Source organism: Sminthopsis crassicaudata, chromosome 1 (assembly GCF_048593235.1).
Source record: "Sminthopsis crassicaudata isolate SCR6 chromosome 1, ASM4859323v1, whole genome shotgun sequence".
In the NCBI taxonomy this organism is placed as follows: Eukaryota; Metazoa; Chordata; class Mammalia; order Dasyuromorphia; family Dasyuridae; genus Sminthopsis; species Sminthopsis crassicaudata.
The window spans coordinates 298,254,180-298,268,475 of NC_133617.1; the positions used below are offsets into that span (position 1 = coordinate 298,254,180).

Here is a 14,296-nt window from a genome sequence, read left to right on the forward strand (position 1 = left end):
AGAAGCCATTTAATTCATCCCCTATTTAGCACTATCTTCTGTGTGGAAGACATTGGAAAGGAAACAATGCCATACAAATTGAAATTGATTCCCCAGAATTAGTTATGTATTCCACTTTCCTTATGATTATAAGGAATATTCAAAAGAATAGATTATTAGTTAGGAGATACAGGTTCTGAACCTAATTCTCCCACTATCTGTGTGTAATCCTTTAAAAAAATTATAACAGTATTTTATTTTTCAAAATACACAAAGTTTTTAGCATTCTTTTTTTTTTTTTTTTTAGGACTTTGTGTTCCAAATTTTTCTCCCTCCCTTCTTTATTTCCTTCCTCCTCAAGAGAGAAAGCAGTCTGATATAGGTTAAACACATCCAGTCCTTTAAAATATTTCCATTATTTGTCATGTTGTGCAAGAAAAATCAGACCAGGAGATGCTAAGTGAACTGAGTACTAAGTGATGCAAAGGGAACTGAGTAGAACTAAGAGAACATTATACATAGACTGTGAGGTTCAACTCTGATGGACTTGACTCTTTTTAACAATGAGGTGATTCAGGCCAATTCCAACACCCCAACAAACTCGTGATGGAGAGAACCATCTGCATCCAGAAAGAGGACTATGGGGACTAAATGTGGATCACAACATAATATTTTCATCATTTTTGTTTGCTTGCTTTTTTTTTCTTTTTTCCCCCTTTTGATCTGATTTTTCTCGTGAAGCATGATAAATGTGGAAATATGTTTAGAACCTTTGTTGGACTACTTGATGTCTAGGGGAAGGGGATAGAGAAAAGGAAAGGAGAAAAATTTGGAACACAAAGTTTTGCAAGTGTGAAAACTATCTTTGCATATATTTGAAAATAAAAAGCTATGATTTTTTTAAAAAGGAAAAAAAATCAAACCAAAAGAGAAAAAAACAAAGAAACAAAAAGTGAAAATATTGTGCTTTGATTCACATTCAGTTTTGACATAGTACTCTCCATATATGATTGGCATTTTCTATCTCAACTCTATTGGTATTGTCTTGGATCCCCTTGTGAGGGATGTAGAAGACCTTTACCCAGAATGACTACTCAGAGATCATTCAGTAGAAAGCAGAAAAGTTGTTTATAAAAACCTCCAGAGGAGAAAGAGAAAGCTCGTGGTAGGAAGGCTAAAGAAGTAGTAAAGATACACAGCTTTTATACAAGAGATTACCTCACAAGAGAGCATTGAGAAGGGGAGGGGGAGGTATCTAATTGGTTGTTACTATTGGGAGAGATTGGAATGAAAGGTTTCTGTTTCCCTGAAATCACCTGATTTCTAGGAAACAGAAAATCAGGCCTTCAAGCTTAATCAAGCAGGTAGTGGTCAAGCTATTAGACTAAATATCGATAATACTGATAAATGTCATCAGCTCAGGTTAAGTAAATATGTTTATAGCTGGCTAAGGCTCAAGTAAATATGGGCCTGCACATATTATACAGGTCATAGGGGAAACACAAAAATAATGGAAATAAAATGCAGAAAAAGAATCCATATATTCCTGTAAGTTCTTCACCTTATCTCTCTATTCTACCCTCCCTTATTGCTGAGAAAAGCTAAGTTGATCACAGTTGATTATCATATAACCTTGTTGTTACTGTGCCAGTGCTGTCTTGGATCTGCTTACTTCACTCAGCATCACTTCATATAAATCTTTCCAGGTCTTTTGAAATCAATTTGTTCATCATTTCTTATAGAATTATAATATTCCATTACCTTCATATAGCATAACTTATTGAGTTATTCCCCAATGGATGGGCATCCACTAAGTTTCAGATTCTTTGCCATTACAAAAAGAGGTGCTACAAACTATCTATGTATAATCTTGTATAAATTACTTTTTTCTCTGGATCTTCTCCATCCATGAAACAAGATGGTTAAATAGATGAGAACTACGAGTCTACCCACCTCCAAAATTCTTTAATTCAGCCTCAGATCCCATCTCCTACATAAAATATCTCCTAATTTCCTTTAATTGTTACTGCTTTCCCTACTCAAAATTAATGGGTATCTATTTTTGAAAATTTTTTTATTTATTTACTTAGGAGTGGGTTTCTCTCTTATCCCTCCTCCTACAATAAAAATATAAGTTCCTTAAGGGTAGGGATTGCTTGGGTTTCTTTTTTCTTTGTGTACCGTACCATTTAACTGGTATATTATAAACAGTTATTCAAGTAATGAGCAAACATTCATTATGTGCTAAATAATAGTTAAAATATATAATATATACTTAATATATAATACATAATTGATAATAATAATGTATAATAGCTATAATGCATAGTAGCTATTATGTGCTAGGCATGTGCTAAGAGCTGGAATGAAATATACTCTGCACTCAAGAAACTTATGTTAATAAGTATTTGACTTGCATCTTAAATATAATAGAAAGAATTCAGGTTTTAGAGATATAGGACCTGCATTCAAATTTTGGCCTGGTTGAGATATGTATGACAATGGTCAAATTATTTAACCTGTATGCTTTATTTTTATCTGTAAAATGTGTATAATAATAAAGCCCTTCTGAGACTTACATTACTACAAGATAGTTTAACTTTTAGAAATTTTTTCATGAACTGGAATGAGCACCAGACTAGAACCCAAGAGATTTGGGTTCTACTTCTGACTCCCTTAATCTTTACCTGTATGACATTTTCACAAATGACTTCACTCTCTGGCCCCATGTTTTTTTATGTGTAAAAAGGAAAAAACAGACATTTATTAAGTGCCTACTAATGCCAGGTACTGTACTAAATGCTTTAAAAATATTATCTTATTTGATCCTCGCATAAACCCTAAGAAGTAGATGTCATTATTATCTTTATTTTATACTTTGGCAAACTGAGGCAGCAAACAGTGGCAAACCTTGTCTAGTGTTACGCAGTTACTAAATGTCTAAAGCCGGATTTGAACTCTGGCTTTCCTGACTGTAGGGCCCATTTTCTATCCTTGCACCATATATGTGCCTCTTAAAAAAAAAAATCTATAAAATAAGCAGGATAAACTAGATGACTTCTAAGACCCCGCTTAGTTTTATGTCTGTGATAGAATGAGGATAATAATTCTTTTACTTCCTATCTCATAAGAGTATTATAGGGAAAATGCTTTGCAGACTTTAAAGCATATGGGAATGATTCTTCCTTAATCTTAATATCTTCATTATATATTATTTCTAATTAAACTCACTGTATCTTGTTTATATAGTTATTTGTATATTGTCTTTTCCTTTAGACTGTGAGCTCCTTAAGAGTAAAAACTGTCTTTGGCTTTTCTTTGTTTCTCCAGTACTTAGCAAGTGTAGTGCCTGGCATATAGGAGGCCTTTAATAAATGCTAGTTGATTAATAACAATGATAAAGTTAGACTACCTCAGAGGATCCCTTGGCATTAAACTGTTTTATTTTATCAAATGAAAAGTGCCATCCCTGGAAATTCTTCCTATCTTATCTGAACTGGCCTGCTTTATGAAGTCTGACTGCTTCTAACCAAGTAACAGACATTGGGGAACATTTTCTTGTTGAGCTTCAAACATGCCCCATTTTCCTTTGGATGTTCCTATTACAATGGTAAGCACACCTAACTCTGAAATAAGAAGACCTGGGTTCAAGTCTTGTCTCTGACTTATTGATTGTGTGACCTTGGATAAGCTAATACCTCTTTTGACTTCAGTTTCCTTTGCAAAATGGAAGAGCTGATTTTAGTTGAGGCAAAAGACCTAGAAATGTTTATTTAATCTTTCAGTAGAAATCTGAAGTGGGCTATGCTTGACTGAGATGGCAGCTACCCAATGAATGTTTTTCAGCAGGTCAGGTGGATTGCAGCTTTACAAAAGTCCTTCATATGTCAAGGTGATTTTTCTCCTATTTCACATGGTCTCTTATTTGTTAATTTCACCATATGATTAATTTATTAAATACAGAGGGACCTGATTTTCACATAACTTCAATAAGGGCATGATTGATTCTTTAAAGCCTCTTGGGAAATGTTCAATCAGTCATAGAATCACAGGCTTAGAACTGGGAGAATCTTTGAGATCCTCCAACCCAGTCTCCTCATTTTTCAAATGAGGAAACCAAATGAAATGATTTGACCAACATCATATAGGTAATAAGTGGCAAAGTGGCAAAATTAGCATCGCCTTTATCATTTTACATATAAAACTGTTACTCCTAATTGTAGCTGGATAGGTTTTTAAGAAATCACAGCTCTTAAGAATCACGAGGTATTCATAATTTGTCCAGAACTGACTTTTGAAGGGCAGTTAATTAATGGATAGGACACAGACCCTGCAGAATGGCTGTTCTTTATGGCTTAACCAAATAATAGCTGCAAAGCAGAGTGCTAGTGTGATTAATTGTTTCATTTTGAAATGCTTTAATATGAATATTTTAATAGTCATTAAAGACTCTTTAGTGTTAAAACTTTTCAAAAATGTTCATTCTTAATTGGGAATGAGGTTCTTTTGAAGGGTGATATTTTAAATCCATTACTGTATAGAGTTTACATCTATATTAGGAAATAAGCATAAAGCTTTTTATTTTTTCAAAATTTTATTAGTATTGTGTGTTTTTTTTATCTTTTTTTTTATCTCCTTCCTTTCTTAATATGTCCTTTTGTCCCATTATACCGAACAACTCATCTTCTGTAACAAAAGAGTTAAAAAAAAAAAAAAAAAAAAAAGAGGGACAAAAACAGTTCAGTTAATTTAAAACCACACATCAACTGAGTCTTGGTGATACATGCAGTGTTTCTCATCTACTGTCTCTCACCTTTGCTAAGAAAGGAAGGAAGCAGGCCACTTGCATTTTTTAAAATATAAAATATGATTAAATGTTTTTAGCACTGTTGATAAGAGTTTTCTAGGCACTAATTTAATTCTTTTTATGAAGGAAAGCTAATAACTACTGTTTTTTATATAGGTACCTTATGATGTAAATAAACAACACACTTTTATTTATACATTAGTGCTTGTGGTATATAGTGTCAGCAGTATAAGTTGCTAACAATTTCATTAATATTTTAAAACTATGCTTTCATGTCATCTTAAACTTACCTCATACCTGGAAAAAAATAATTGGCAAATAAAAGAGGTTTCTTCCACATTTGTATTTTTCCTTCTCAGTTTTCATAGATTATTTATTTAAAATTAAGCATATTTGTGTTTGAGTCCCTGTCTCATTCTACCAGGTAATGTTAGATGCAGGGAAATTTTTTTTCTCTTTATTTAGGAAGTTGTTGCCAAATATTTTTCCCTTGAGGTTTGCCATTGTTCTACCTTGCCAACTCAACTGAAGCTGTGGCCTGAAGTACAGGTCAGATGTTTCAATCTCCCTTCTCCTGATTCACTCAAACCTATTTTTCTTCCCTGGACTCAAACATTTAAGTGCTAAAGTCTTGATCTAATTAACATGCCAGTGAGAAGATTTACTGTTTTCTAACATTTTGGGGAACGCATTTTTCATTCTTGTCATTAATGCAGCTTGATTGCCAATAATTGAAGTTGTGAATTTTGATTGCCTACGTTGTCTGAATTGACTTTGCATATGAAATTCACTGGATCAAATTGCTCAGTTTTCTTCAACTTCATCTTGACTTTTTTTACATTGTTTTTTTGTTAGTGATATTGGAGTCATGTCAATCTATATACCTGAATAATGACATAGTCTTTGCATGTAATATTTTCTACTGTGAAGCAATGCATTGTAATAAAGGGGAAAAAATCCACTATTAATTTCTTTCAAGTAATGTAAAGTTCTGTAAAAATTTACCTTGCATAAAATCTATGCAATGTAGAAAAGTCATAAAATATTTTGGATAATCATTTAGAAGAATACTGAAAAGCCAACTTTTTAAGAAATTAATGTCCTGAAAAAATCAGGAAATACTCTAATAACCTTCACTGGTGTTACTGCTTCAAAAATGTATCAAGTTTGAGTCAAGAAGAAAAATTAGGTGAGTTTTCTTGGTCACATTGGTTGTTTCTAAATCATCAAGTAACTTGAAAATCTCTCTTAACTTTCACTGTGAAGACTTGGTTTAATCTGAGTTTATACTGTTGTAAATAAACATCAGTATCCAACTCTTCTTACATTATGTCAATAAAATGTAAGCTCCTTGAAATTGCTTAATTTTTGTCTTGAATATAATAGGTGATTAATGAAAGCTGGCCTAATATATCACAGTGTATCATGTACAGAAGAATGTACCAAATTATTTACTATGGACCTAGTGACTTTGAGAAAGTATTGCCCATTTATTTGAAAGATCTCCCCCCTCTTTCCTTCCCCATTTTTGGCTGTTACTACACAGTTTCTGCTTTGGTCCCCATTCAGTAAATTACCTTGTTGATAACTGGTGTTAGATGCAGTGCTTGGCACTGAGTACACAATGAAGTGAATGAAACAATCTTTACTTACAAGGAGTTTACATTCTTGGTTATTCAGATACAAAATTTTCTACTTGACTAGCCAAGCTTAGCCCAAGTCTTAACATTATTTATTAAACACGTAAAAGGGCAAAATTTTATCCCCTCAAAATATTTTATAATCTGAATATTGTTATTGGTCATCCTTTGTTTTTGAAGACCAATGCTATCACCAAAAGTTAAATGGCATTGTGCCTTTTCCATCCTCAGTATTCTACCCAATGTTTTACAAAACATATGGCAACAATTTTCATAGTTTAAGGTGCATTCTAGTTAAGGAGAAAATCTTACATTAATATTTCAAAGAATATAAAAGCCAGAGTTCAGTATCGCTGAAAAACCTGCACTCTATTTTAGCCAAAGTCTGTCAGAGACAAATTATTAATAAGAAAAAATTTCTACTTGGCAAGAGAGGTATAGAATCTTCTTCACTAATCAGAATGTAATCTTTCTTACAGGCAACTTTCCAACTTATATTTTATTATGCTCATGTAACAAGACAAAATGAAATAGAAATACATAATTTAAATTAAAAAATTTTGATTTACTAAACAGAACAATAGTATTGTTAATGCCAGCTGCTGGCATTCTTGGAAAAAATGCCTTTGAGAAACTAATTATCCACTTTTTAGCTATTCCCCTTTCAGCATAGGCAAAAGTGAACAAAGACATACCTCTCTAAATTGAATTAAACAAAGTTTGGTCACTATAAACAACACCGTCTCTTAAGTTTTGGAAATTGTGGTCTTTCTCTGAAACTGATAAAGTAATAATGAGAGCTAATATTTAGAAAGTGCTTTAATATTTGAAATGCTCATAACCTCTATTTTCTCATTTGATCCTCACAACAGTCGTATGAGGTAGATATTTTTATTAGACAGTTTTACAAATGAGAAAGGCTGAGAAAGATTAGAGGCCTTGCCCAGAGTCATATAGCTAGCTAACTTCTGAATTAGGATTGGGATGGAGGGTGCTTATTTCATTTTATAGGTGAAACACCTAGGTCCAAATACAAAACCAAAAAATAACTAAGATCGACAACCAATATCAGTTGAATACAATATATAGTAGAAGCAGCTCAACCTCTATTATTGACTTTAAGCTTTAGTTTAAACATTTATGAAACATCTATTATGTGTCAGAGATCATACTAAAGTCTTGGAGATGCAAAAAAGAGACCTAAGACTGTCCTTGTCCTCTAGGAGCTTATGGTCTATTAGATACTTTGGCCAGGACAACCCAGGACCAACCTTAAAGATTTCCATGTATATTACATGCATTCTCATTCAGTCTTCACAACTCTAACAATAGTATCTTAATTTGTTATTTTTACCATTTTACAGATGATGAAACTAAGGTTTAGAGAGGTTGTCCCCTGGCTCTCAGGAAGTGTTTGAGGTGGGTCTTCCTGACTTAAAGTTACATCTCACTGAGCTACCTGTCCAGTGATTATTCCCACTTAATAGATGGAAAAGTTGGAGCTTTGAGAAACTGATTTATCTAAGGTCTATATCTGTCAAACAGTAAAACCAGGACTTAAGCCTATGTCTGTATGCTGGATTTAGTATGAGGATCTGGGTTTAAATCTTGGTCCTGTTACTTAATAATGTTGGACTTTGGACACAATGAAATTAATCTCTCTCCCCCAGTTCCCTCATTTAGAGAATTAAGGGGTTAGATTTAATGACCTCTAAATTCCTTTCTAAATCTTTATCTACAATTCCATGATCTGATTTCCATTTGAATACTCTTTCTACCATATTGAAACAATATATAGAAAATCACCTCAGTGAGAGAGAATGAATGTTCACATATTCATATGTTCACATATTCAACATTGATTAAGTACCTACCTTGTGCCAGGCAGAATGCTAAGTGCTGGTGATTCCAAGCCAGAACTGAAATAATGCCTACCCTCAAAGAGCTTATGTAGTATTTGTGTAGGGGAAGAAGAGTGTTGTGTTTAACAATGCTGAGCAACATATGTGATATGGTCTGTTGTTTGGGATTGGGAAGCTTAGTGGGGGAGGGGAAGGGGAAGACACCAGGGACAGAGTGCCATGGTGGGCTGACCCAAAGAGCACAGCAGCCATGGGATGGTCCACAAGTAGAGTTTATAGGGAAAATTTAACCTCAGGGACATGACTGGGATTTCTACAGAGGGTGGGTTTCAGGAGTTTGACATAACTTGGATTTCAGACTGGACCACCTCCCCAAAGGGTGGGACCATGGAGCTAAACTGATCTCTACCAGAACCTTCTGCCTGCCTGCCTCAGGGATAAATTCTTTAGTTTTTCTTGGTCCAAAACAATATTCAGGATCTCATCATATGGACATTCAAAACATTAAATAATATTTATTTAGAAGAGAGGAAAAAGGGATGTTAGTAAAATTACTATATAATTTCAGATTGATCGGTCTTAGAATTGTAATAGATCTTGGCAAGGGTTAAGTGCTAGGTATGTCAGCTTTCTGTGTGGAGGTATTTACCCAGTTGGTGTGACAATTGAGTGTTGAAATATCTGCCTCTTTTCTTTTATAGCTAGCCAAATTCCGAAGTCTCCTGTACACTGCAGAGGGTGAGGCAGCTGCCTTCTTGTTGAGCAACCACCGTCCACCACAACCTCTGAAGGGCCGGAAAGTGAGAGCTTCGTTCCGCTAAAAGTTTTCCCTGAGAACAACTGAAACATATAGATAGGACTGTGGAAGAGCCTTCCCTTTAAATTCACCTAGAGTGATTATCTTGAAACCTTACTTAGTTTATGAGCACGACATTTTGAAGACTGAAGTCCTGAATTTATTCATGATGAAAGAGCACTTCTTTTAATCTTTAGTGCAAAATGTAATTTGGTTGCCCCAGATTAGCATGTTAGCACACATGTATTAAATGTTGTTTGTCTTGTCTCAGACTGTGAAATTACCTTTATGTCCATTGGTGAGAAAGTATCCTGAATAATATACCTTGCCAGGGAAGCCAAATTGCTCACTTCTCTTAAGGAATTTCTAGTTAAAAACTGTATTTTGTTTTTAATGTTAGTAGGATTTTATTAGTCCTAGTACCAATGAATCTGTTTAGCAAATTAATTGAAAGTTTTAAATTTGTAATTTGTGGGTGCTGTCTCTTTTTAAAATAAATCTTTTGTCTTAATTGCCAATTTAGATATTTGGAATATTTTTTTTAAAAAGGATAACGTATTAGTCATTGAGGAACATGGATCAAACTATTAAATGAATGCATCTCAGAGAGCCTGGATTAGTGGATATAGATCTTCCATCCAAGCAGGAGGGCAAGTCACTTAAACTCTCAGTGCCCCAGCCTATTCTTATACATACTGTCAGTTACAGAACAGTTGCCATTTGGTGGAGGAAATTCTCTGGAGAGACAAAATCCAGACTAAATAGAATAAATCCAAAAGTCTAGAGGCCAAGCATGACTATTAAAATATGTGACAGAATAGTCTGCTAATTGTATTATAAAGAATAAATTGGTGCTTGATACTATATTTGACTTCTGCCATAAAAATACATTTTTATTTGCTCATTTGGAAACAAACATTAGAAATTTTTAAAACTGTGTGGAGTTCTCTATGATCTTATAAAGTGACTTTTTTAGGCTTCATTGTATTTTGCAGGCAAACCTGCGCCTAGAATACAGCATAAAACGTAATGATCCATTGGCTGTAGCCTTTCCCTCTTCCAACACAGACCCTTGCCAATGACTGAAGGAATTAATCCTATTTCAGAGAAAGGGTAGGAATAGGGAAAGAACTGCATTGATTTGCTAGCTGGTACTAAAATTACCAGAAATCAATGCGTATATTCTACTCACAAATTTTGGGGTGCAGCATCCCCTACTTCACTTACATATTTGGTGAACAATTATTATGCTTTCTTTCTGGCTTTTCTAGGTGTCCATTTTATTTTAACTTGATGTAACTTGGTATTAAAAGACTCCTCTGGGGTTATCCCAATTCACTTACACTATTAAATGAATTAAATGACACTAAATAGAATACTTAACTGTATCCAGATGGTTATAATTTGTTTTCTTTGTTGTTGTTGTTGTTGTTGTTTTGAGAAAGTGTTGATTCTGTAGGTTTGTGTTTCTTTGATTTTGTAGATTTGTTCAATATTCAACTTTATTTGAAAATGAATTTTAACATATGAATTTGTTTAGAAATTGTAATTTAGAAAATGTAATTAATATTACATAATTGCAATAATTGTGTTTTATATTTTGGTTCAATTTAATTTTAAGTTCTTTAAACTTTTATATTTCTTCTTGAGACTAATATGCCAAGAGTAAATTTAATGTTAAAAAACAATCTAAGGTCAAATGTCTTTAATATAGTTTTTAAAAGGGGAATTCTGATTAAGTTCTGATTAATTGAACTTGTACACATGCTTTTGAGTTATAATTGTTCTAAAAATACCTGTGTTGAAAAAAGAAACCAATTTGAAAAAGTTAACTGTGAAATCTTGTAGTTGGTTAAATAGCCTTGTTTTTCTCAGGAATATACATCTGGAGAATATAGCCCTAATTGTGGTGTTCCTGAGTTACTGTTCAGTATCATATATGAATTTCTTTCTATACATTTGTCTTATCAAATTTACCCTCAGGTTTTGAACAGCACCTAGACAAACTAGTTCCTTATCTGTAGAACCTGGTGTCTTGGTTTCTGGCATCACTGCTACTCTAGATCATGCAAGTTTGCTCCTAGACTCTCTCTTCCCTTTCTCCTCTTCTTAGCAGTACTTTCCCTTCCCTGCCCTCTCCCCTTTATCCCTTTTTTCTTTACTTTTTTCTCATCTTCTCTCATCTCTTCTCCCTTCTTTCTTTTTTCTTTCCTTCCTCTCCAAAGCCACCAAAATGGAATACTTAAAGGTTGGGGACAGCTAGATGGAACAGTGGATAGTACTGGTCCTGGACTCTGAAAAATCTGAGAATAAATCCAGCCTTAGACACTACCCATGTGACTTTGGGCAAGTAATTTAATGTTTGCTCCAATTTCCTCTTCTGTAAAATGGGAACAATAATAGCACCTGTTAGGATTTTTACAAGTTCCTAAGTCACTGGAATGGATAAGAGACAATCATTAACTAATTTATCATGGTTCAGTATGATTGATCTGATCATACAAGGAGCTGTTATGGGCCAGAACTTGAGACAAGGTAATGCACTTGGTTCACACCTTTGAAGGAATTTACACCTTTAAAGGAGTTCAATCATTGGTTCACACATTAAACTTCAGACCTTTAGAGAGCATATAAAAGGACAAACCCACTGGAAGGAGATTCAGAGCCAGGATTCAGTCAGGAGATTCACAAGTTCAGGAGATTCACAAGTCTAAAGGAAAAACCTGTTCATGGACTTTGGGAGATTCAGAACTAGGATTGACTTCTGGGAGATACCCAAGGTAGAAACCCACAAGCTCACTCTCTGAGAGGAGATTCAGAGTCAAGATTCATTCCCACTTCCACGTTTGTGCTGGCTGGAGACATTCAGACAAAAATTCTCGGGAGCCAAGAAGAGAGAGAGGCCTATAAGAAAGCTAACCGGGCCCAGGAAAAGATTCAGAATTTTGAAGGATACACTAAAGGATCTGGACTTTAACTCCTGGCTGCATTTTGGGATTATTGAACTGAACTGAAACTAAGGCTGCCTCCAGAAGCTCCCCAAAGGATCTGCTCACAAAGAATGATTATAATTTAGAGAACAGAACATTACAAGAACCTATCTCCCAGGATTGTTGTAAGGACCAAACGAGAAAATTATAAAACATATATATAAAGTATAGTCCCTGACACACAGTAAGTTTGATATAAATACTAGCTATTATTATGAAACAAATGACCTAACTTAGTTCATTTTGGGCCTGTTGCTAGTTGCTGTTAATACTTAAGGAAGAAAAAAAAAAGGAAGACATTCCTCACTCTCCCTTAAAAGTAAGCTGTTGTTTCATGGTATACTGGGTAGACAGGTTAAGTGAGAAGAGGATAAGATCTGCTAGTTTACATGATAAAGAATGCTATTGGGCCTAACACCTTAGTTAACAAGCTGTTTTAGTCGCTACATTGACAAGATATTTTAGACAAAATTGTAAAGAAGGTAAAGTTTATGGTGGGGGTAGCATCTCTCCACTTAACCTTTCAGTGTGTTTCTTCTTTCAGTGCCCTCATTCCCTTCTTTCATGAACTAGAACATTTAGTATTTCTGTCAATTATTTTTCTATGTCCTTTTATCTTGACTAGCTCCATTTCCTCAAATATCTACTTCTATTAAATTAATTCAATTTAACATTTATTAAGGGGTTTACCATGAGTGAAGAATCATTCAGGCCAATCACTTTCCAAATTGATAAATGGTCAAAGGATATGAACAAACAATTTTCAGATGAAGAAATTAAAGCTTTCTATAGTCATGAAAAAAATGCTCTAAATATTGATTAAAGAAATGCAATTTAAAACAACTTTGTGGTACTATCTCATACCTATCTCTAACCATTTTAGCCAATACTCCTTTATTTCAGGCAGCCCAAGAATCTCATTCTAAATATCATCAGGCTGCTCAAGCTTTATGTTTGTAATTTGGGATAACAAAAGAGGAAGCTAGGAGCATAGTAAAAACCTGTACAGCTTGCCTTCCTTTCCTCACTCCTATGCTCCCTCCTGGGAAGAACCCTTGTGGTTTGAAACCCAATGAAATTTGGCAAATGGATGTGACCCATTATAAATCTTTTGGTCATCTATCTTTTATCCATGTCATGGTAGACACCTTTTCAGGATTCACTTTTGTAATACCAACAGCAAAAGAAACAGCCGAGTGGTCACTGAATTCCTTATACAAGCATTTGCAATTATGAGTGTGCCCCAAGCAATAAAAACAGATAATGGATCTGCATATACTTCTAAACATTTTGCACACTTTTGTGCACAGTATAAGATTTTACGCAACACTGGCATACCTTTTAATCCTCAAGGACAGGCAATAGTAGAGAGGAAAAACACATCAAGATGCTCCTCAAAAAACAAAAGAAAGGGGGAGCCACCGGTAACCCTAGAGAACTTCTAAATTTAGCTTTTTACAGTATTAATTTTTAAATTTTTGACAAAGATGCACTGGCTCCAACAGACAGGTTTTATAACCCACTGGAAGAGTAGTGTCCAGTGCGAGCAGCTCCACTGTCTTTAGATAATCTTCAGGTGATGTGGAGAGATGCAGAAAGTGGTGAATGGTTAGATAGGTTAACTGCTTGGGGGAGAGGATTTGCTTGTATCTCTACAGATGGAGAAGGAATCAGATGGGTGCCAACGAGCCATATTCGCCTTGTCCATTGGAGAGAAACAGAAAAAGAGAAGACCCTTGAAAAAAAAGAGAAGACCTAAGAACCATCTGGTGGTTCCATCTCTGACTACATGTGCCACTGAAAAAGCATGGCATCAAAAATTGTTGATGAAACTACTGCAAGACTTTAAAATCTGCAGGAATTATTGAATTCCTTGACACATGATGAGACTATTGCAAGATATCAAACAATAAGTTAGCAACATTTAGTTTCCTTACCTTGATTTACATTGATGTCTATCAATAGTTAATCCTTAGCCTCTGTGATGGATACCTCAGTCACATGAGAAAAGAGATAGTAGATTATATTTCTGTCTTTTTGGATAAACAGTAACTGAAGAAAAGTCTAATAAAGCACAGACCCTTTTCTTAAAACTTCAGTTTCAAGAGAAGGTAGTGTTACCTCAAGTCTTCTGTTCCCTTTTATACAAGCACGTAAAGTTCGAGCTAGCTTTCTGGAGGACCTCAAGACCAGCCTAGATCTTAGTGCAGGAGTGCAGGAGG

General features: G+C 34.5%; 1 protein-coding gene across 2 annotated transcripts in view; it reads left to right on the top strand.

The window, feature by feature from the left end:
- The window catches only part of CA13 (carbonic anhydrase 13), a 46,607-nt gene extending 35,834 nt beyond the window's left edge, over positions 1 to 10,773 (top strand). The window contains exons 7-8 of one of the 2 annotated variants that reach the window (XM_074278981.1): positions 7,791 to 7,845; positions 8,990 to 10,773. In XM_074278981.1, the coding sequence (XP_074135082.1) occupies positions 7,791 to 7,844 (54 nt within the window). In that variant the 3' untranslated portion in view covers position 7,845; positions 8,990 to 10,773. The remainder of the gene's footprint in view (positions 1 to 7,790; positions 7,846 to 8,989) is intronic. The other variant, XM_074278980.1, reaches the window with a different exon arrangement.
- Positions 10,774 to 14,296: the final 3,523 nt, after the last annotated feature.